Below are 23,251 nucleotides of genomic sequence, written 5' to 3'. Positions count from 1 at the left end.
CCCACCACTCATAAACAAAATTGCCATAGGACTGTCCTTAAACTGACACACAATATTTTTTAGCGCAACGCAATCTGACTTTCAAAAATCCCTACAAAAGAATGGCCCTGACTAACATTAACCTATACGTTTCACAAATCACTTACCTCACAAAAATCTTGGTTACTCGAACTACTGCAATACAGTGAGCACCACTACTGCCAGCTAAATAAAAGATTAAAACTACGGAAGGCACTAACTACTGATAGGGATGGTTAGCAAATGAAAGATATTAATAGAGAACAAAAAATGTATTTACCTTAATAGTCATAATATATATAGCAGTTCATTACAAATTACAAAACTCCGCTATCTCTCTCCCCACATCCACCACTGCTGGTGGCTCACCTCCAACTGCGCAACGCTACGCGCTGTTCACAGCCAGCTGCCTAACACTACAATGGCAGACAACAATGCAAACTAGCCACAGACTGCACACAGCACAGCCAGTGATTTTTGTACGAAGGTGGCGTTACCAATAAAAAAACCTAAACAGCCTACTTACATAGTAGTAACTTTTGTGGTATAGCAACAATGAGACAGCCTTTTTCGTGGCACAACAATATGTTACTGTACAGTACTTTCTTCATCACGCCAATAAGCATAATAACTACGATATCTATACGCAAAGCATTTCACTTTTGTTTATCATGAGGTAAGTACATTGACTTCTGCAGAACTTAGCTTTCGGAGGACGATAACTACGACACTTCCACAGAGATTATGTTACAAGACGCACAGTTTAGCGCTACAGTACACGTATTTGAGTGATTAATTTTATACTTAAAACATTTATTTTTAAAGATTTTTGAATTACAAAGAAAGTTTTCCGTGATACATTTCATTCCATTGGTGTAATCTGTAACACCTGAGGGTATAATTACATTATCATCAGGGGGGTACACGCCTACTTTGTGTACCATGTGTTTGGCAAGCACAAGGAGCCCTAGCTAATATGGTATTTGCTTATACAACTTTACACATCGGTACCATATTTCTCTAACACACAAATTACACACCTATCTGATCATTTAACTGAGAGATAAACTTTTTTTTTTTTACTACATCAGTGACACATGTTTACGCAATTTCACAGTTGGATAACTTCACACTTAGGAAATTGTATTTTGTCTGTACTTTGTGAACTGTTCATATTTTTTCGGAACCATTGTGATACTATGAGAGCTTTGAATGATGTATTTGGTATGGGATCACGATTTTTAAAGTACGTTTGAGGCAGATGACACTTTTGACATGAGCAGAGAATTTTTTTAGGTTTTGAAATTATTGGAGGAAGCTACGACGATTTTGAGAGTTGACTGAGGTGTTATGATCTTATTATTACGATGACTATGTGTATTATGCTGTTGCGGTATGTTTATGATCAGTAAGCTGATGCTATATGAGGAATTCGATTATGCTACGTATTTATTATGATGAAATATTGAAGAAGTGTCGACGAATATGTATATTTGTAATAAGGTAAGGAATAATGAGTAGTGTTTAGGGACTCTGATTTGTGGAAAAGGATGTTGGAAACCAAGAATCGTACTTTAAGAGTTATGAAATGTGTGTAAATGCGTGAATGTATCACAATGCTGGCGAAAATTTTTTGGACGCTGTTATATTTACAGGATTTTGTTTCTACACATTTGTAGCACAAATGCTTGACCTGTGAAATATTTTTATATGAGACTGTCACTGTAGTGGAAACTGGTGTCGTAAATATTTCGGTAAGATAATTAAGTGACCACCTGCACGTAATGCGTCGTGAGCGGCCAGGTGTGCCAGCCACCTTGAGAAAAAGCCATTAGGTGGTAAAAAAAAAGGGGAGGCCATTATCCTCGCTATCGACATTCCTTTGTAGAAAGCATCGTAAATACGACACCCTCAAACTTGAAAACATGATTACACTGTAGAGTTCCTAATTTATGATATTTACTGAAATGAAATGATGAGAAACATTTTATGTCTATTGTCTTGTTAGTTGAAAGATTGTTTACTGCATTATGAAATGCCATATGGCTAGTGAATGACGTTTGATGCCTTGCTTTGCCTATTTCGTTTAATATCTAGTTTCTAGCTGCACTGCAGTATTGGTTAAAATAAAATTTTATAGAATGTACTAATATAAATATTTTCTGTCTACAGACTGAGTAAATAATAATTTTTTCAAAAAAATGAGGGAGCACAAAAAGACATTTACCTTCACAGGAACTGCATTCATAATTTTCTTTTCTAGTACTTAGTAATTTTTTGTAGAATTAGTTTTTGTGGTGCATCACTTTAATTACATAGATATTAAGATGTGAATAGACATTTCCCTTATCTGCATTGTTGTCTTTAGTGTACTATTTTTTCTGCTTGAGCTATGTCATGTTTAGGTATAAGTTATTTCATTTTCTGCTATTGTCTGCCAGGCATAGTGCTACTAAATTTCATTATACATTACGCTGTTAAGCCAGTTTTACTACGCATTTATTTTTCTTGTTTGCTGCTCATTGCCTTATATTACTTGTAATTTATACTGCTTGCTTTGCCTTTTGTATTTTTTATCATTGCTGTTTGTGTTAATTGTTTTGTGCTGCTGCATTGCCTCGTCCCTTAGTTTAGCATCTGAGCTCAGTAGATTTAAGTTAGCTTAAGAGGGGGTAGACTATATAAGAAACTAACTATGATGAATTGGAAGAAATGCATTGAGAAGATATAAGAAAATGGTTTGGCCAAAAAAAAAAAGTAGTGCACAGTGGAGAAAAACTATTTTGAAAGAGGATGTGAACAGAATACAGAACGCCGGCTTGGATAGTACTTTTGGGAACAATGATGAACAAAGGGAGATCTCCATGCAAAATACTGCAGTAAAACATACCCTGTCCTTTCCTTTTGTGTCATCCCTCTATATGTTTGTGTACCCTTGTGTATTTGTCTTTTTCCTGTATTTATATGTTTATCTAATAAGATTTATGTTGTAGAATTTTTCAAATACTATGTTATTTTCTTTGTAAAGATGTTTAGACATTATTTATTCTGTTTTGTTTTAATGCTTATGTGTAAAGTTGATGTTTCAAAAGTTATTCTGATCTTTTATGTATTTACTTATGTCATAATTCCTGTAACACTGATGTATATGTTAGTTCAATTCTTTTGTAAAGCCTGTACCACAAATGTTATCTGTATTGTTATGTTCTTTAATGATGTATTTTGTACCTTTGTTATTGTATTTTTATGTTATACAATTGTAATTGACACCAGTTCATCAAATTAAGTAACTTGTAAGTTACATTTCACTGCACACGTTTCTGTTGGTCATAGTATATGGACAATATGTGAGAAGTAGGGACTGTTAGTGTTTGCACCTGTGTTAATGATTCAGCAAGGGACTGGATAACAGCATTGCTGGTTCTAAGGACAATTCCAAAAACTTTGTGAGTGCACAAGTGGTGGTTATCGACTTGCTATATTCTCCGCAAGAATCTTCGATGGTGATTGTGCACCTGCACAGTCACAACAGATGGCTGCTGGCCATTTCTACAAGGACTACTGTGGGTCTACCCCTTTGCTGACTCACCAGTACCATTATTTCTACAAGGACTGCAGTGGATCTGCACCTTTGGTGGCCCACCAATACCATACTCTCTACCAGGACTACAGTGGGTCTACTCTGTGATGACCTACCTACCAATATTCTTCAAAACGTCAAATGACTCTGCTGTGGGTTTGCTCTGTTGTGGCCCATTACTTGTCTGCATGTCAAGAGTCAGCACTTTCTTTCCGTTGGAAGGACACTACTTCTTCAAGACTGCATGGAAATCCACTACTTCTGGGTGCATTCTCTTTTACTGTTCAGACTTTGAAAAAAAAAAAAGAAAAGCACTGTAATTTTACTGTGATGAATCAGGACTGTCTTTATAGACTGTGAGAAAATTTTAGCTTTTGACCAACATTGTATCAATAAGCGTGTGCATTTGATATCTTTGTTATTTTAATTATGAAAAATTTTATCAAATCATTATTGGCCACTGCCCAAAACAATTTGTAAAATTTTTTGTGGGGAGCATGGGGGCTATGTAAGTAGGCTGTTTAGGTTTTTTTTATTGGTAACGCCACCTTCGTATAAAAATCACTGGCTGTGCTGTGTGCAGTCTGTGGCTAGTTTGCATTGTTGTCTGCCATTGTAGTGTTAGGCAGCTGGCTGTGAACAGCGCGTAGCGTTGCGCAGTTGGAGGTGAGCCGCCAGCAGTGGTGGATGTGGGGAGAGAGATGGCGGAGTTTTGAAATTTGTAATGAACTGCTATATATATTATGACTATTAAGGTAAATACATTGTTTGTTCTCTATTAATATCTTTCATTTGCTAACTATCCCTATCAGTAGTTAGTGCCTTCTGTAGTTTGAATCTTTTATTTAGCTGGCAGTAGTGGTGCTCGCTGTATTGCAGTAGTTCGAGTAACCAAGATTTTTGTGAGGTAAGTGATTTGTGAAACGTATAGGTTAATGTTAGTCAGGGCCATTCTTTTGTAGGGATTTTTGAAAGTCAGATTGCGTTGCGCTAAAAAATATTGTGTGTCAGTTTAAGGACTGCCCTGTACAATTGTTCAAAGGGGACGTTTCACAACTAATCATACCAGAAAGATGGACACTAGAGAGTAGCTACTAATGAAACAGTCTACAAGGAAATAGAACCGGTAATGAGTACAACAGAAAGAAACGCATTTCATTTTTCGGACATATAATGAGGACTCAAGAGAAAAGGATCATCAGGAGAATAATAGAAAAACTGTGGAATACTGGGCAACATTAAGTGGATTACAGAAATCAAGGACGATATGGATGAGCTACAGATTACAGTGGAAGACCTAAGACACAAAACTGACAAAATTAGGAAACTCATAGACAAACAAACCAGACTGCAAATGAGAATCAACGAACATACAATAGGATGGATGATTTCCGATGAAGAAAGAAGGATGAGATCCTAGAGAATGAAGAACTAATGGGCTGACAGGAAACTGAAAATTCTTTGTATAAAGTTGTCTAGAGTGGTCCAATTAAGACCATTAAATTTAAATAATAATAATAATAATAATAATAGCTATATCAGAGCACCACTTAAATAATACGACAGTTCCGACGCTTCCTTCACCAGGCTACAGTTTAGCTGGCTGTTTTTCAAGGAGATATTTTTGGAGTGGGGAAGTGGCCAGGTACATAAAAAGCAGTATTACGTTTGAGTCGGTAGATGTATCAAAGCACTGCACTAAACAGGTATTTGAATGTTGTGCAGGGGCTGTTGACTTTCGTGAAACTAATCTTTTAATTATAGTTTTTTATAGGTCCATAGCTTTGACTTCAGAGCATTTCTGTTCAAGTTAGAGAGGGTTCTTGGTTCATTTTGTAGGAAGTGCCAGAAGTTAGTTTCATGTGGTGACTTTAATACGAATTTTGTATATGATTTTGCCAGGAAAAATATGTTGGAAGATCTTCTAAATTCATCTGATCTGATGCAGACTGAATTTTTTCTAACCAGGGTGCAGGGGAAAAGTAGCACAACTATAAATAATATTGTTCTTCATTCTTCTTTACTAGATAACAGTTCTGTTAGTAAAAGCGCGATTGGCCTTTCAGACCATGATGCACAAATTTTAACATTAAAAGGTTTTTGTACTCAAACAAATGTTATATATAATTACGAACTATGAAGGAAAGCTAATCCAATGGACAAGGAGTTTTTTAAACCTCGTTAAGGAACAAGAGTGGTAGGATGTTTTAGCGCTTATGACATAGCAGACAAATATAAGGCTTCCCTTAACACATTTCACACGCTCTTTGAAAGTTACTTTCCTTTAAATGTTCAAAACAGGGTACTAGCAGTAAAAAAGCAGCATGGATGGCTGACTACTGGGATGAGGATACCACGCAAAACAGAGTGGGAATTATACCAAAATGTCAGGCTAGGCGTAAATTGAGACGCGTATAGCACGTATGACGTGACACGACACTACAGCTCGACACGCACGTGCCGCATAAGCCGCGCGGGTCCAGCGCATATTGCGACGCGAACACCCTACTTCGCACGCGCCGACTGGCGACGCTCTGCGCTGACAGAACCGAAGCACGCGCAACTTGTTATCTCAATCGATTTTATAGAAACTATTCACTGAAAATATTTTATTTTTGGCTTACTTGTAGCGTTATATGTAAGCTTCGTGGCGAATTGCCCACATCTCGCTAATGACCATTCTTATTGTAATGTACACATTTTAGTAAGACACTACGCAAAACTCAAATAGTTTGCAACGAAAATTAGGGGTCGCTATGATTTTGCATTTGGTGCGTATTACACTATAGCTAATTACAATTTAGCTAACATGTTGAATTTTTGTTTAGACTTGGGAGGAGGTTTCTACCTGCCTCCGATCTTGAGAAAATGGATCCTATGTAGCGCGCTCCCTTCCGATCTCACGCCCGCGAGAATGAAATACTCGCAACATCTCTCATATCTCCTAAGACGCTCGAGACATCGAAACGAAAGTTTGGCGAATGATAGCACACAAGGAGGAGAGTGTTTTGCCAATTCTTAAACACACGGAACTTTCTTATCTATGGCGATATATTAGTACTTATACTTCCCTTTTTATTTATTTCACTCCAGTGACTAATTTTTTAAGAGTTGTCGACAGCTAGCGATACAAGAGCTTCCTAGTATGAAAATAAACATGAAATTTCTTCTTTTATGTTACTGCAAACCGACACTATGATGATTTTCGTAAGCTATTGAGCTCTGTGATTGGAAATTACTTGTTTAATGAGGCACTCCGTTACGGAATTCTGTCGCAACAGCTGCTGTGAGATGAGTTTGGCAAATTACACTGTGACAAAGGAAGTACAATTAAACCAGACACCAAGAGAAATGTGGCCGTTACTCACAAACGGTGATGCTTATTCGAATGAGAAAAGGTTAGCAACTCACACAAAAATCGATTGCCAGTTCTGTTGGGATTTTGGTGGAACCCCCGTAACCCATCGTATTTTTAACACTGAGCGACTGGAATGGAAACTTACGAAAGGATGTTATTTCTTCTCTTGATCTGAGCAGTATTAAAATAATGACGAGCGTTCCTTCAGGCGGAATGACAGGCACATACCAGATACTGGTTACTCATCTACGGCTTGCCATACTGACAATGTGTGATCGCGAATAAAATGGTTGTTATTGACAAAAATAAACAATTGATCTGTCGCACAACACCATGGCCAGTGTATTGTCAGCAGCGGAGGATAATGTGCGCGACAAGAATGCACGAGCTAGCCTTGTGTGCCTTGTGAGCTGGAGTTCGAAAAACATTGTAATGAAAGTAGATCTGCCTTTGTCAGCAGTACATTTCATCAAATTGAATATATCTAATCATGACACTCTTTTAGGATATTCCTACTTTCGTAATAATACCGACCATTTTCTTCATTTGTGTAGCCTGTTGTGTAATTAGTTTATTAATGCTGATAATGTGCATGCAACAATTGAAATGCTTTTTATGACGGCGAACCAATTAAAACATTGTTATTTGTGACTGCTTTTCGACTGGTTCTAGCTTGCAGTGGAAATGTGATATTAACATGCATGTAGTACAGCGTGTCGTATTACATTATTACATCCATATCCAAGTAATCACAGTGAGACTAAAACACTTCAGATCTTGGACGCTTTTTACCAGGAGCACAAAGGGATCACACCTGTGGAGATTATTCCTTTCTAAATTTTTGTAACAGATCGTACAGATACGACAGCATATTAGGCAGCGAGAAGATAATCTTATTTTACTTTCCTGCCTTGCTTCTTAAGCACATGATTTTATAATATTCCTTGCTTCCTTATTCATTACCCTCTGTCCCTTCTTGCGATCTGAAAATGTCGCGTAGGCATATGATACAATTCTAGCGGCCAATGGCTCACCAGTTACTGAAGTATGCATTTTTCTTGACAGAAGAAAAACAAAACAAAACAAAACTATACAGATATAAATAACAGAAAAGTATAATGTACTAACGAAGAAAGCTGGAGCGTTGAAATGGCGAAAAACGAAATACTACCCAAAGGCAGTAAAATTTATTAAGTGTGCGGAAGCAGTCGAAATACACTCCTGGAAATTGAAATAAGAACACCGTGAATTCATTGTCCCAGGAAGGGGAAACTTTATTGACACATTCCTGGGGTCAGATACATCACATGATCACACTGACAGAACCACAGGCACATAGACACAGGCAACAGAGCATGCACAATGTCGGCACTAGTACAGTGTATATCCACCTTTCGCAGCAATGCAGGCTGCTATTCTCCCATGGAGACGATCGTAGAGATGCTGGATGTAGTCCTGCGGAACGGCTTGCCATGCCATTTCCACCTGGCGCCTCAGTTGGACCAGCGTTCGTGCTGGACGTGCAGACCGCGTGAGACGACGCTTCATCCAGTCCCAAACATGCTCAATGGGGGACAGATCCGGATATCTTGCTGGCCAGGGTAGTTGACTTACACCTTCTAGAGCACGTTGGGTGGCACGGGATACATGCGGACGTGCATTGTCCTGTTGGAACAGCAAGTTCCCTTGCCGGTCTAGGAATGGTAGAACGATGGGTTCGATGACGGTTTGGATGTACCGTGCACTATTCAGTGTCCCCTCGACGATCACCAGTGGTGTACGGCCAGTGTAGGAGATCGCTCCCCACACCATGATGCCGGGTGTTGGCCCTGTGTGCCTCGGTCGTATGCAGTCCTGATTGTGGCGCTCACCTGCACGGCGCCAAACACGCATACGACCATCATTGGCACCAAGGCAGAAGCGACTCTCATCGCTGAAGACGACACGTCTCCATTCGTCCCTCCATTCACGCCTGTCGCGACACCACTGGAGGCGGGCTGCACGATGTTGGGGCGTGAGCGCAAGACGGCCTAACGGTGTGCGGGACCGTGGCCCACCTTCATGGAGACGGTTGCGAATGGTCCTCGCCGATACCCCAGGAGCAACAGTGTCCCTAATTTGCTGGGAAGTGGCGGTGCGGTCCCCTACGGCACTGCGTAGGATCCTACGGTCTTGGCGTGCATCCGTGCGTCGCTGCGGTCCGGTCCCAGGTCGACGGGCACGTGCACCTTCCGCCGACCACTGGCGACAACATCGATGTACTGTGGAGACCTCACGACCCACGTGTTGAGCAATTCGGCGGTACGTCCACCCGGCCTCCCGCATGCCCACTATACGCCCTCGCTCAAAGTCCGTCAATTGCACATACGGTTCACGTCCACGCTGTCGCGGCATGCTACCAGTGTTAAAGACTGCGATGGAGCTCCGTATGCCACGGCAAACTGGCTGACACTGACGGCGGCGGTGCACAAATGCTGCGCAGCTAGCGCCATTCGACGGCCAACACCGCGGTTCCTGGTGTGTCCGCTGTGCCGTGCGTGTGATCATTGCTTGTACAGCCCTCTCGCAGTGTCCGGAGCAAGTATGGTGGGTCTGACACACCGGTGTCAATGTGTTCTTTTTTCCATTTCCAGGAGTGTACTTAGAAGTAACGAACTGATCAATAGAGACATGGGATTTCAACTCAGCAAGACATGGGAACCACCATTGGCGGTACTAAGACATCGTCGGCCGCAGACGAACGAGTCCGACTCAATCCAGATAGAGAATAAAGTCCACACACTTAACACTGGCAGCCAACACGCTGCCCGCGCGCGCCCTGGGCTGCTATTGTGGCCCCGCTATTCCCGCGCCATTAATGTGGAATATGAAGTGGTGGCCCCGTTCTCAGGCAGGGGGCACTTCATGTCACCGCGCTCTATGGTACGTCTACGATGACGTTATAGCCCCACCCCTTGGCGCCTGCGCGTTTCTAGCCAGTCAGCGCATACATTAGCGAGCCACTACAGCGACACGTCAGTAAGCACCTGAAGATGAGCAGCTGTCTTGTTGAAATATTGAAATATTGTACAACTTCCACAACATTATACGACGCAACGCCCGTGAACTAATAAAGCAGTTACTATGACGGGAAAATCTCAAATAGCACCTGTTGTACTATATATCAATCAATTACGTGTAATTAATGTATTGTTTGTTTGCAGGTACATGTTTCCAATCTGGTACATACCGGAATCCCCGCGCCTCAGTACCACAACGGGGCTGTATAGAGGAAGTAAAAACGAAATGGCGCGGCTGATTGAAAATCTTGCTGTCATTAATTTTCTGAATTGCAGGGGGAACAACGCTGCACAGTCCATTCTAAGATTGTGGACATGTACGACAACAATCCACCATCATGTGACAGAGTGGTTAAGTGATGCAAATTTTTCACTGTGGCCAGTCAAGGCACAATGATGAAGAAAAAAGTGTCGGACCCTGTCTCTGTCAAGTACTAGGAATCACAAGAGAAGTGAAAACCCTACTTCTCGAATACCATCGTGTCACAATCGAGGTGCTGGTGGCAAAAGTGAAAATCACTCACGGTTGAGTTTCCAGAATCTTGCACATCGCCGCCCGCTGTGTTCTGTGACTTCACACACCCTGCGGGGTTCCTCTTGTTCCAGACACGTTTTATTTACCATTTTTCAAAGTATATTTGACGCAACATGTAAACTGAATAAGTTGCTGTCGTGAGCAATGATGCAACACGGTACAGCGATGCATCGGGGGTTGGAGGCGAGGGGTGGGTGCGTGGGGGGAATTCCCACGGGTAGCAAGCAGACAGCGACGCTGCACACGCCATATGTCTCTGTTCAGCGAGAGCACAAAATATTAAGGTAGTTGTATATTTCTTAAAAAAAGTAAGTCTGGGGCACGTGAGAAGGAGCGAACACAAAATCCGAAGAGCCAACTGTCTGTTAAGTTCCTCAGTAAATAATTTTTATTGAAAACAAAAAAGCCGCACGGGATTAGCCGAGCGGTCTCAGCGCTGCAGTCATGAACTGGGCGGCTGGTCCCGTCGGAGGTTCGAGTCCTCCCTCGGGCATGGGTGTGTGTGTTTGTCCTTAGGATAATTTAGATTAAGTAGTGTGTAAGCCTAGGGACTGATGACCTCAATAGTTAAGTCCCATAGGATTTCACACTTTTTTTTTTTTAAAGTAAGGAACAAAATACATCCATAGCGATAACAAGGTTAACAAAACAGAAAATGTCATACAAAAGCTACTTCACAAAGTATTCGTCCACTCATGGTTTTTGACTTTTAAGGCATGAAGACATTGTTTAAATTTAAAAAAAAATAATATTTAATGGTCCCTCTGGACTTATTACTGCTTGGTCCTTTTAAGTTCGTTGCCGTAGAGGTTGGAATTTTGTCCCATTCATCTTAAAGAGTTTGTTTTAAGACCAGCTGTTACCCTGTCACCACTTTCCATGGGTGTTAATGGGATTAATATATAAGGAGGGGAGTTGAGTAGTTTCGGTGTTTTGCACAGGAGGCAGATTGTCGTATTTCCAGTTGGTCAGATGTAATTTCACCAGAGACCTAATTTTTCGGCGTTAGCTTTCAGAATTTTCTTTGAGATGTTGATATGCAGGGTGTAAATTTTAAGTTGACAAACCAGAATAACTCGAAAAATAAGCTTCACACGAGAAAATATGTATAATCCAAAGTTGATTATTTTCGAGGGGGACATCTGCTGGTGCTAAAATTAGCCGGCCACCCCAGCCCCCTGGGGGTGGGGCGGGAGGTAACTTTAAAATTTGAAATGGGAACCCCCATTTTTTATTGCAGAATCAGATTCTACACAAAAAAACTATTTACATTTTGTCTTAAACATTTGTTTTGATTCCTGGTAGTTGGCGCTGTAATTCAAGAAAATCCATGTTCTCAACTTTGCATGGGAAATGGTTATGGATGAATAAAAAATTCTTATTTACTTCATAAATTCTGATTCGCTAAAACTAAAACTCTCCCTCTCTCCCCATAGGGTGGGGTTTGAGAGAGAGGAATTAGAGTTTTACAGATGCTGACCACGAAACAAACAAAACTTATTCGAATCTGCAGACAAGATTAATATTTGGGCCAACATTTGTAAAACTTTTAATTCCTCTCTCTCAAACCCCACCCTGTGGGGCGAGAGGGAGAGTTTTAGCTTTAGCGAATCAAAATTTACGAAGTAAATAAGTATTTTTTATTTATCAGTAACCATTTTCCATGCAAAAATGAGAACATAGATTTTCTTGAATTACAGCGCCAACTACCAAGAATCAAAACAAATGTTTAAGACAAAATTTACGTAGTTTATGAAGAATCTGATTCTGCAATAAAAAATTGGGGTTCCAATTTGAAATTTTAAAGTTGCCTCCGGCCCCACCCCCAGGGTGCTGGGGTGGTGTGCTAATTTTAGCACTAGCAGATGCCCCCCTCGAAAATAATCAATTTTGGATTCTACACATTTTTTTCCTGTGAAGATTATTTTTCGAGTTACTCAGGTTTGTCAACTTAAAATTTACACGCTGTATATTTCATGATCCATTGTACACTCTCTAAAATGTAGTTTTCCAACACCTGCATCACTCGTATAGCACACATCAGGGAACCCTTACTGCGTTTTACCACGGGCAAAGGTTCTGCCGCGTCATGTGCACGTTGTTTATGCCACACCATTCACCTGCCATCCGACCTGAATATTTACTTTAATCAGGAAATTTAAAGCTATTCATGTTGTCTTCCGTCTTGAAAGCGTGCTCCTGAGCAAAATGAAGACGTTTCTTCCAATTCTGTGCACTAACTCAAAATTTCTTGCCAGCCAATATATCCGAACTTCTAGCAAGTATTACTGACTATGTTGGCACATAGGGTTTTGTTCCTCGACCCTAATTCCCCACCCAACTTAGGAGCATCGATTTTAGCATTATTCTTTATTTTCCTCTCGATAAACCAAAAGTCTCCATAGGTCAATGAGCGAGGGTGGTACGCGGCTGGTTTCTCACCGTTTTGATTAAGCAGAAACAATCTGTGATCGACTGAAGCGTTGATCTATGTCTCCCGACTACTTTAGCAATCTCCTAAAATGATCTGCACTGATTATGCAAGCGTAGAATAAGTTTCGTTTCCGTTTTGGTTGTGATTATTCTATGAAATTAAATATGTCAGTTTCAGTAATTTTGTATTAGTTCAAGGTGTTTATAAATAAGCGCATTGTAATGGCGACTCGGACTATTATTTAATGTACATTTTCTATCCGCACGTCTAATAATAGCCACCTAATCAGAGGTTTTACTGTTCCAAACTTTACCAATGCTTTATAACATCTGCTATGAGCGGCGGTACTGACGAGAACACTGCGCAGAACAGGAGATAATCCAAACGCGGTTTACTTTTTCGGTTTTAATCTTGGGTTAAAAGGAAAAATCAGTTTTGCTGTACAGGGCATGGATGTGTGTGATGTCCTTAGGTTAGTTAGGTTTAAGTAGTTCTAAGTTCTAGGGGACTGATGACCACAGATGTTGAGTCCCATAGTGCTCAGACCCATCTGAAGCATTTTTTTTTGCTGTACATCTCCTATGTGACCTTCTACGGGCTCGTGGCTAATCTGAGAAACATATATGGAAATTTTGTGTATGAGGGAGTCTTGCAATACATTCAAAAAGCTTTCCGACCCGAGGTATCAGTGGAAACAATGGAACTGTGTAAGGTCATTTCAGACGATTTATTAGCCGCCAATATGGACAAATGCTGAATGTGTCACTGTAACCCGAGTCAAAGCAGCAAAGCAGTCAGTGAAAGCATGTGGATTAACGACCGTCGAAAAAGGCTAAAATAATTCCATAACTGGGGAAGACTATGCTGAGTGTTTTTGGACTGTGGTTCTAACATATTATACATGGTCCAGTTCCACTAATGTGACCACTGGTCAGAAGCCTGGACAACCACCGTTTGCAACATGGACGTGCAGGAAGAGAGTCAGTGACGTTCTCGAAGTTACCGACAGTGATATGGAGCCTTTCTGACTCTATGGCTGTGGTCAGCGGCGCTAGGTTTCTCGACTGAGGATTCATGGCGCGAACAGCCCGATCGGAGTGATCGCACAGATTCTCAAGTGGGTTTAAATCTAGGGGAGTCTGGTGGCCAGGTGGGTATGTTAAACTCACGCAGGTGCCCTTCCCACGCTGCATGCACACCGTAACTGTGTGACACATTGTATTGTCCTGGTAGTAGATGCCATTGTGCCGAGCCCGCCGGGGTGGCCAAGCGGTTCTAGGCGCTACAGTCTGGAACTGCGCGACCGCTACGGTCCCACGTTCGAATCCTGCCTCGGGCATGGATGTGTGTGATGTCCTTAGGTTAGTTAGGTTTGTGTAGTTCTATGTTCCCTAGAACTTAGACGACCTCAGAAGTTAAGTCCCATAGTGCTCAGAGCCATTTGAACCATTTTTTTAACCATTGTGCCTAGGAAGAAACAAACTGCATGTAGGGTTGGACATTGTCTCAGAGGATAGGGAAATACTTCTGTTGATACACTGTGTCTTGCAGAATGACAAGATCACCCAGGGAATGCCACGAAAACATTCTCTAGACCATAATGCTGCGTCCTCCAGCTTGGACCCTTCTGACGACTGTCGCAGGACTGTGCACGCTGACGGTCACGTGTCTGATGGAGCTTAGTACGCGATCATCTGAAAAGACCAACTGCTGCCGCTCAGTGGATGCCCAGTTGCGGTTGTTGTTGTTGTGGTCTTCAGTCCTGAGACTGGTTTGATGCAGCTCTCCATGCTACTCTATCCAGTGCAAGCTTCTTCATCTCCCAGTACCTACTGCAGCCTACATCCTTCTGAATCTGCTTAGTGTATTCATCTCTTGGTCTCCCTCTACGATTTTTACCCTCCACGCTGCCCTCCAATACTAAATTGCTGATCCCTTGATGCCTCAGAACATGTCCTACCAACCGATCCCTTCTTCTGGTCAAGTTGTGCCACAAGCTCCTCTTCTCCCCAATTGTATTCAATACCTCCTCATTAGTTATGTGATCTACCCATCTAATCTTCAGCATTCTTCGGTAGCACCACTTTTCGAAAGCTTCCATTCTCTTCTTGTCGGCGCCAGTTTCGGATAGTGCCATTTCGCCATGCATGATATACTTTAACCACGGCGGCGCATGAACAGTTTAGAGATTTAGCCTTTTCGCAAATGCTTCCAGTCTTGACCCGAAAGCCTATGAATATGTGCTTTAGGACCTAAGATAAATTTCTCAGTTTTCACATTATGATAGAAACATCACTGTATTCTGCAACCCCCCCCCCTTCCCCCTCAACAAGATTGATATATCCTTCACTGCTGGTACTGCCGCCTGCCGTCTGTGAGTGGTTACTGCACGTTGACATCGAACATAGGCAGTGGTCACATTAATGTGACTGAACTGTGTTTCTCTAAGGCACGAACTGTCACAGGAGCATACTACCGAAATCTCCTGATGAGAGGAGAGGCTTTCTGCAAGAAGTATCACAAGAAGCTGTTCAATGCGGTGTTTTCACTCTATAACAATGCCCCAACTCAGTCTGCTCAGTGTAAAACCACACATGCCGCTTCTTTGTCCTGTCAAATATTGTCTCACCCACCGCATACTACTGACACGGCATCCGGTGATGGCTTCCTCTATCTTTGGACGAAGAAACCAGTGTGTGGCAGGTACCTGCATAATGATGACAAGGCTATTTTGGAAAAGTATAAACGTACACTTCTACAATCGAAGTGGTCTACAAGTCTCCCACTGTTGGGTAAAGTGTGTTGCTTTGAAGATTAATAAGTATCGTCAGGAATCATAGTCGTAGCTTGAAATTTCATTGTACTTTATGAGTATGGCTTGAGTGGCTCTGAGCACTATGGGACTCAACTGCTGTGGTCATAAGTCCCCTAGAACTTAGAACTACTTAAACCCAACTAACCTAAGGACATCACACACATCCATGCCCGAGGCAGGATTCGAACCTGCGACCGTAGCGGTCTTGCGGTTCCAGACTGTAGCGCCTTTAACCGCTCGGCCACTCCGGCCGGCCATACTTTATGAGTACCGGTACTCTTGGTACACTTGCAGGAATGCGCCACCTAAGTCGGAGTACTGTGAGAGACTGACCGTGTCCTCGATGGCAGTGCGGTCCCAGGGGCGACAGACGAACCCGAGCAGCGCACCCGCCGAGGCACCGGCAGCCACCGCCAGGGGTGGTGAGTAGTCGTGAGGGGCGGCCGCCATGGACACCACTCCGGCCACGCCGCCCTGGCCCGCGTGCAGCATCAGCACGTCCCTGCTGCGGTTGTGGCCTGCGGCAGCACAACAGTCAGGCATTGTAAAGCGCGCATAAAATGCTGAACGGTCACCTTGTGGTAGGAAAGGTGCAGTTTGACAGCTGAAGCCGTATCTTAACAACCGTTGAAAGTCTACCGCTTGTTTGTCAAGCTGATTAATTTTCATGTAAGAAGTATCTCCCTTTAATATAAGCGGACACAGTGCTCCATGCTTCCCATTTCTACCGCTGTGTGTCTAATTCTTTCAATTAGGCCCGATAAATTGAGATATGGCTAATCAAACCCGCTAGAAAAGATAGTATTCTAATTTAAAAATGAAGCAATGGATAACGCAACATCGGTGAATGGCCACGGAACAATACGAGCACATTGGGGACGGTAAGACTTTCTTTTTCTGATACTACGAATTCAGTTAGCCGCATGAAGTGCATAATGCATGCAATGGATATGCCTGGTTTGAAAATTCATAGAATATAGTCATTATCTCAGTGGTATGGATGAAGAATACTAACGCTAAGAGAGAATGTCAGTTATCATTCTGATTTATTTCGATAATATTTAAGAAAACTGTTACTCTCTGTGACAAAACATTTAAGGAAACTATTACTCCTTGTGACAAAACATACTTGAAATCTATTCACTATCTCTTGCATCTCGTCATACCGGAAACATAGACAACACTTCGTCGCCAGTTACATCTACTAATGATTAAAACGGGTGAAAATGAATGTTACTGAATGGTGGCCTGTTAACACCATTTAGTTATTGTCACACCTATTTAACGCGCGGAGTAGGGAAGGATATTACCTTTCACTCTCTCAAACATTACTTGTCTTACTACACATGCAGTACCACGTGGATAAGTTCATGTTGAAACCGCGTATTATGCAACCGCAATGCAACGTGAGCAAACCAGCCCAGGCTTCATGACTCCACACTATTCATACTATTATTAACGAACGGCAAATCCAGTGACTGCTGTTAAGAATGCTGGCAACACGTGGCCAAGTTCGACAACAAAGAAACGAGTAAAATAAACCGCTGAATCATGAAAAATTTGTATTGCTTATATCCAGAACAAAACTATGCAACAATATAAAATAATCCTTGTGATTAATGAACCTACCCGCTATGGACCTAAGAACAAGAACCGTTGGTTCACGCCCTCAATCACCTCGCGCCTAAGTCCGCTAGTTGAAACACGTTAATCTGAAAAATTTCTACAAATAAAATATCGCTGAACGTTTCCCATGTATTAATTCACACCCGAACATGCTTAATAATCAATGTTACCCCAAAAAACCTATATTATGAATAACTTTTCTCACCATCAATGACGTACGCCGCACCCCTGCGTCCGTCTCGTTCAATCGGCGGCGCCAGAGTGTCCTAACATGGCGCATTCCAGTACCAACCGCGAACCGTTCAAAAAAACAGGTGGTGGGGGTAGGACCTCAGTGAGAACCAACCTCACAAACTCTGCCCTGCTCATCCCCACTATCTTTGGAATCACGAACTCTCTGCCGAATCTGCTCACGTTTTTATGCTGGTGCTAAACTACCCTACTGCTACCATCTTTGACTAACCCAGATTATTATATATTCCATACATAATTACGTTTATCCATCCACATACATCATGGGAGCAAAGGATGAGAGAGGAGGTGTGACACGAACAGAAGAAAAAATATACACGGAAGCATTCTTGAATCCAGATGTTAATTAGCTAGACGAAACATTGAAAGGACGCTCTCGGCGTAAAATGAATTATTAAACATGTAGAAATTAATCAGTCAGTTAAATGAAGCGTAAACTAGTGACGTTTCACCGTGTTAACAGTTAATGTCAGTAAGACCACTAAATTAAGGGGACTGAAGTCGTGGTATATCTCCTACTACTTTGTCAGACCTCGTTTTGTATCGAGCGAGTTGTGGCAGCGGTTACCCCAAAAAACCAATATTATGAATAACTTTTCTCACCATCAATGAATGTACTGACATTCGGGAGGACGGCTGTTCAAACCTGCGTTTGGCCATTCTGATTTGGCTTTTCCGTGATTTTCCTAAATCGCTTCAGGGAAATGCTGAGATGGTTCCTTTGAAAGGGCACTGCCAACTTTCTTCCTCATCCTTCCCCAATTAGTGGAACCGATGACTTCGATGTTTGGTCCCCTCCCCTGAATCAATCAACCAACCTCCTTTTGCCCAGCATAGTGCAGGAACTCGACGTAGCGTGGACTCAACATGTCGTTGAAAGTCTCCTGCTGAAATATTGAGCTATACTGCCCCTGTAGCTGTCCATAATTTCGAAAGTGTTGCTGGTGAAGTATTTTTTGCAGGAACTGATCTCTCGATTATGTCACATAGATCTTCGATGGGATTCACGTAGGGCGATCTGGGTGACCAAATCATTCGCTCGGATTGTGCAGAATGTTGTTAAAACCAGTTGTGAACAGCTGTCTCCCAGTGACATGGAGCACAGTCATCTATAAAAATTTCAGCATTGTTTGTGAAAATGAAGTCCATGAATGGCTGCAGATGGTATCCAAGTAGCCGAACATAACCGTTTCCAGTCAATGATGGGTTCAATTTGATCAGAGGATTCAGTATATTCCACTTAAACACAACCCACACCATATTGGAACCGCCACCACCCTGCACAATGCCTTGTTGACAAATATGGTGTGGTGTCACCGACAGACACCACACTTGCTAGGTGGTAGCCTTTAAATCGCCCGCGGTCCGCTAGTATACGACGGACCCGCGTGTCGCCACTGTCAGTGATCGCAGACCGAGCGCCACCAAACGGCAAGTCTAGAGAGACGTACTAGCACTCGCCCCAGTTGTACAACCGACGTTCATAGCAATGGTTCACTGACAAATACGCTCTCATTTGCCGAGACGATAGTTAGCATAGCCTTCAGCTAAGTCAATTGCTACGACCTAGCAAGGCGCCATCACCAAGTTATATTGAGATGATAATACTGTATCAACAAGACCAATGTTCACCAATTGTGGATTAAAGTTAAGTATTCCAGCAGCTACGTACTTTTCTTTATAGCATTCATTACGTATCCTGTTTCAGACCTCACGCCAGCCTGCGTGAGTTTAAGCGCGTACCTTTCGGCTTCCTCTCATTGTGTCTAGGCTGTCTTGTCTAGACACAACATATGGTTTCGTGGGACCTGCACCATACTGGTACACTACCATCAGCTCTTACCAACGGAAATCGGGACTCATCTGATCAGTCATCTAGGGTCCAACCAGTATGGTGACAAGCCAAGGAGAAGCGCTGCAGGCGATATCATGCTGTTAGCAAAGCCACTTGCGTCGGTCGTCTGCTGCCATAGCTCATTAACGCCAAATTTTGCCCCACTGTCTTAACTGATAAGTTCGTCGCACGTCCCACATTGATTTCTGCAGTTATTTCATGCAACGTTGCTTATCTGTTAGCACTAACTCACGCCAATGCTCTCGGTCATTAAGTGTACGTGCATATCGCTGTCCAAAGACTTTCGTCATCTCAAGGTAATTCGATAAATGAGCACTAAAACCGGCTGTCACACAAGGCATGTATTTCATTATTTTGGAAAAACCGCCGCGCGGGATTAGCCGATCGGTCTAAGGCGCTGCAGTCATGGACTGTGCGGCTGATCCCGGCGGAGGTCAAGTCCTCCGTCAGGCATGTGTGTGTGTGTTTGTCCTTAGGATAATTTAGGTTAAGTAGTGTGTAAGCTTAAGTCCCATAAGATTTCACACACATTTATCATTTGGAAAAACCACCAGACACAAAACAATGATAGTCACAAACGCTTTTCTTTTATAGTTACATCCTTTTATAGTTATATCTCTGTACTAGTAGCTCACCCCAGCCTTACACTGCAGTTGGGTGTAGACTTATAGTGAAAGGTCATATGAAAATTTGTCTCTTTCCCCTGAGAACCTGTTCGAAAATATTACAAAAAAAAAAAAAAAAAAAAAAAAAGACGCTCCTTCACCAAGTCTTTCTGAAGCCATGTAGCTTTGAGAAGTACTTGTAGCTATGTTTTCTGCATCCTTCTTCATTCTCTTTATTGTGCGTTTATGATAGTTAGCGGTTTCTACAGTCATCTCAAGCACTGTTTTTGAAGAGCTCCTGCTTCCTCATTTGCCTCTTCTGATATAAATTTAATATTATTGCATACAATCATATGTAGCTACTTACGAAGAACTTATTCTGCACATGTGGTTGTGTGAAGACTATAGTGCTGTGGTACAAAGTACATTGAGAGCAACTATATAATTTGCAACATTCAGTTTGACTATCATTGTTTTGTCTCTGGTGGTTTTTCAAAAATAATGAAATATATGCCTTCTGTGACAGCTGGTTTTAGTACTAGCCACCTGATTTATCGAATTACTTTGAGATGACAAAAAGTCTTTGGATAGTGATATGCACATACACTTAACGGCCGAGAGCAATGGCGTAAGTTGTCAGTGCTATCAGACAAGCCACTCTGCGTGAAATAACTGCAGAAATTAATGTGAGACGTGCGACGATTAGGACAGTGGGGCGAAATTTGGCGTTTATGAGCTATGGCAGCAGACGATCGATGCAAGTGGCTTTGCTAACAGCATGATATCGTCTGCAGTGCTTCTCCTTCGCTTGTCACCATACTGGTGGACCCTAGATAACTGATCAGATGAGTCCCAATTTCGGTTGGTAAGAGCTGATGGAAGTGTCCCAGTGTGGTGCTGATCCCATAAAACCGTGGTCCATAGTTGTCAACAAGGCATTGTGCAAGGTGGTGGTGTCTCCATTATGGTGTGGGTTGTGTTTAAGTTGAATAGACTAGGTCCTCTGATCAAATTGAACTTATCATTGACTGGAAACGATTATGTTCGGGTACTTGGAGACCATCTGCAGCCATTCATGGACTTCATTTTCACAAACAACGCTGAAATTTTTATAGATGACTGCACTCCATGTCACTGGGAGACAGCTGTGTAGTTTTACAAAAAAGGTTTAATTACTTGAAAGTAATCAAGGTTTATAAGAAAAATTTAATTACAGATTTAATAGAAAACTGTTTTGTCCGAATTTTCGTAGGCAAATGAAGAGTGTGAAATGGACAAACGCAGCGTCAAACTGACCACTGTGAGGTCTAACAACATGAACAGCTGCTACATTGTCAATGTTTTTCACATTGAAAAAAAAAAGTCAAGTTACAGCATTAGTTGGAACTCATTTGCTTTCTCGTGACATATATACTCTTAATAAATACTGAATAGTGATCAATATTTCAAAATATTATATTTACTGGTTCATAAACAAAAAGTAAAAATAAAAATGAATTTGTAAAACCATTTATCTCAATCATCATTCTAATATGGATCAAATGTTTCTCTAATCTGTTTCCTCTCTTACTTTTAAGCAAATCATTTCACAAAACATGTAAACGATATTTCAATTTTTTATTTTCTTTTATTTGAATCTATTGTTTGTTAACAGATGTAAATGTAGATTAACAAACACTGAATCTTCATTTTTTAAAATGAAGATACAATTTTTTATTTTTATTGTTTACCACAATAAAAATGTCAGTATTCATAATGAATTAAGTGTAGTATAACAATGCAAAATGCAAAGTGAAAAATGAAATACTCTTTGATATAAGAGACTGAGTGGTGTTACTGGTATTGTGCAAAGTCTGATAAATTATTTATTTAAGTGTAATGTAAATAATGCATGGTCCATTCTCTCAGATGCATGTACTGAAAGTTTCAAAAATAAATTTTCTACGATCTAAAAGATGTATTGTGATAGGTGGTGAGATGCAAAGTGGTACTGTTTACAAGTAGGTCTTCTGAATTGTACCCCTTGTACTATTAACAGCAGTACAAAGATCTTTCTCATTTTAACTAGAAATATAGAATTCTCATATGACCATTATTTATTTTTATTTTAAGATATCAGTAAACGAATTTGAACCCTTAATATATATTCATTATCTCAACTGTTGCTTTTAACTCACACTGGACAATTGCAACATCAGCCACTCATTCACCTTTGCAGCTGTTTTAATAAAATACTTTTTTCCTTCCCCTTACTTTTGTACATCAGGTATGTAACGATGCACAAAATTTGAAGAACTGAATCATTTATTCCTTCTGGTCAACAATGGCTTCAGGGCGATTGCCAATTTTTGTTAGGCCTAGTCCTCCTTTGAGGACTACTGATCTCAACAGCAGATGATGATATTCTGCTTCTTATTATTTTTTTTGAAGTTGGTATTGAGCAGATATTTTGTGGACCTACTGACACTCATTTGCTACAGGTCTGTTTTGTGGGAGCTGAAAAATTGAGGAGCGCACAATTTCGTTTGGTGTGTCTTGCTTTTCTTGGGAGTTGTTGTCTCTTCACTCATTTATTTTTCCTCATTTCTAGACTCTAAATATTGACTGGATTTAGTAACGACAAAGCCCGAATCAGGAATAATGTGTGATCCAATTGCCAGAATTCAGCATTTGAGAACCAATTGATAGAGTTTTGTATGGTCGTTGCCCTGTTGTATGACTCTCATAAGAGCAGAACAGTCCTTGTCTGACTAATATTGCTGTTAGGGTTTCTGAGAAGCTATTCGTCTGTTGCTTGGCTGTAACAAGCTGCGAGTGGTTTTAAAAATGTGATGTCTAATGGCTGTAGCCTATGTGGTGTGTGGAGGCAGGCAAACCATTAAAACACCATTATCTCTAGCTATAGTTACATCAGGCAACATATAAAGATAACTTATTAGATCAAATTAGTATTTTTAAGTCATGTGTAGTGAACATTACTCTAAAATGTACCAGTAAATTTATAAGAAAAGTGGTGGTGCAATTTATAGGGTGACACCATACAATTTAAACTTAATTTTTGTTGTACGGAGGCTAGGGTGACTTTAAATATTCCTGTCCTAAATTATCACTGAA

General features: G+C 41.3%; 1 protein-coding gene across 1 annotated transcript in view; it reads right to left on the bottom strand.

Moving 5' to 3' along the window:
* Window positions 1–23,251, bottom strand: part of LOC124545653 (putative ammonium transporter sll0108) — a 103,454-nt gene that overhangs the window by 20,040 nt on the left and 60,163 nt on the right. The window contains exon 6 of the mRNA XM_047124599.1: window positions 16,133–16,317. Within this exon, the coding sequence (XP_046980555.1) occupies window positions 16,133–16,317 (185 nt within the window). The remainder of the gene's footprint in view (window positions 1–16,132; window positions 16,318–23,251) is intronic.

The sequence above is a fragment of the Schistocerca americana genome, chromosome 8 (assembly GCF_021461395.2).
Source record: "Schistocerca americana isolate TAMUIC-IGC-003095 chromosome 8, iqSchAmer2.1, whole genome shotgun sequence".
NCBI classification, from domain to species: domain Eukaryota; kingdom Metazoa; phylum Arthropoda; class Insecta; order Orthoptera; family Acrididae; genus Schistocerca; species Schistocerca americana.
This window is presented reverse-complemented; position numbering and strand designations above follow the sequence as displayed.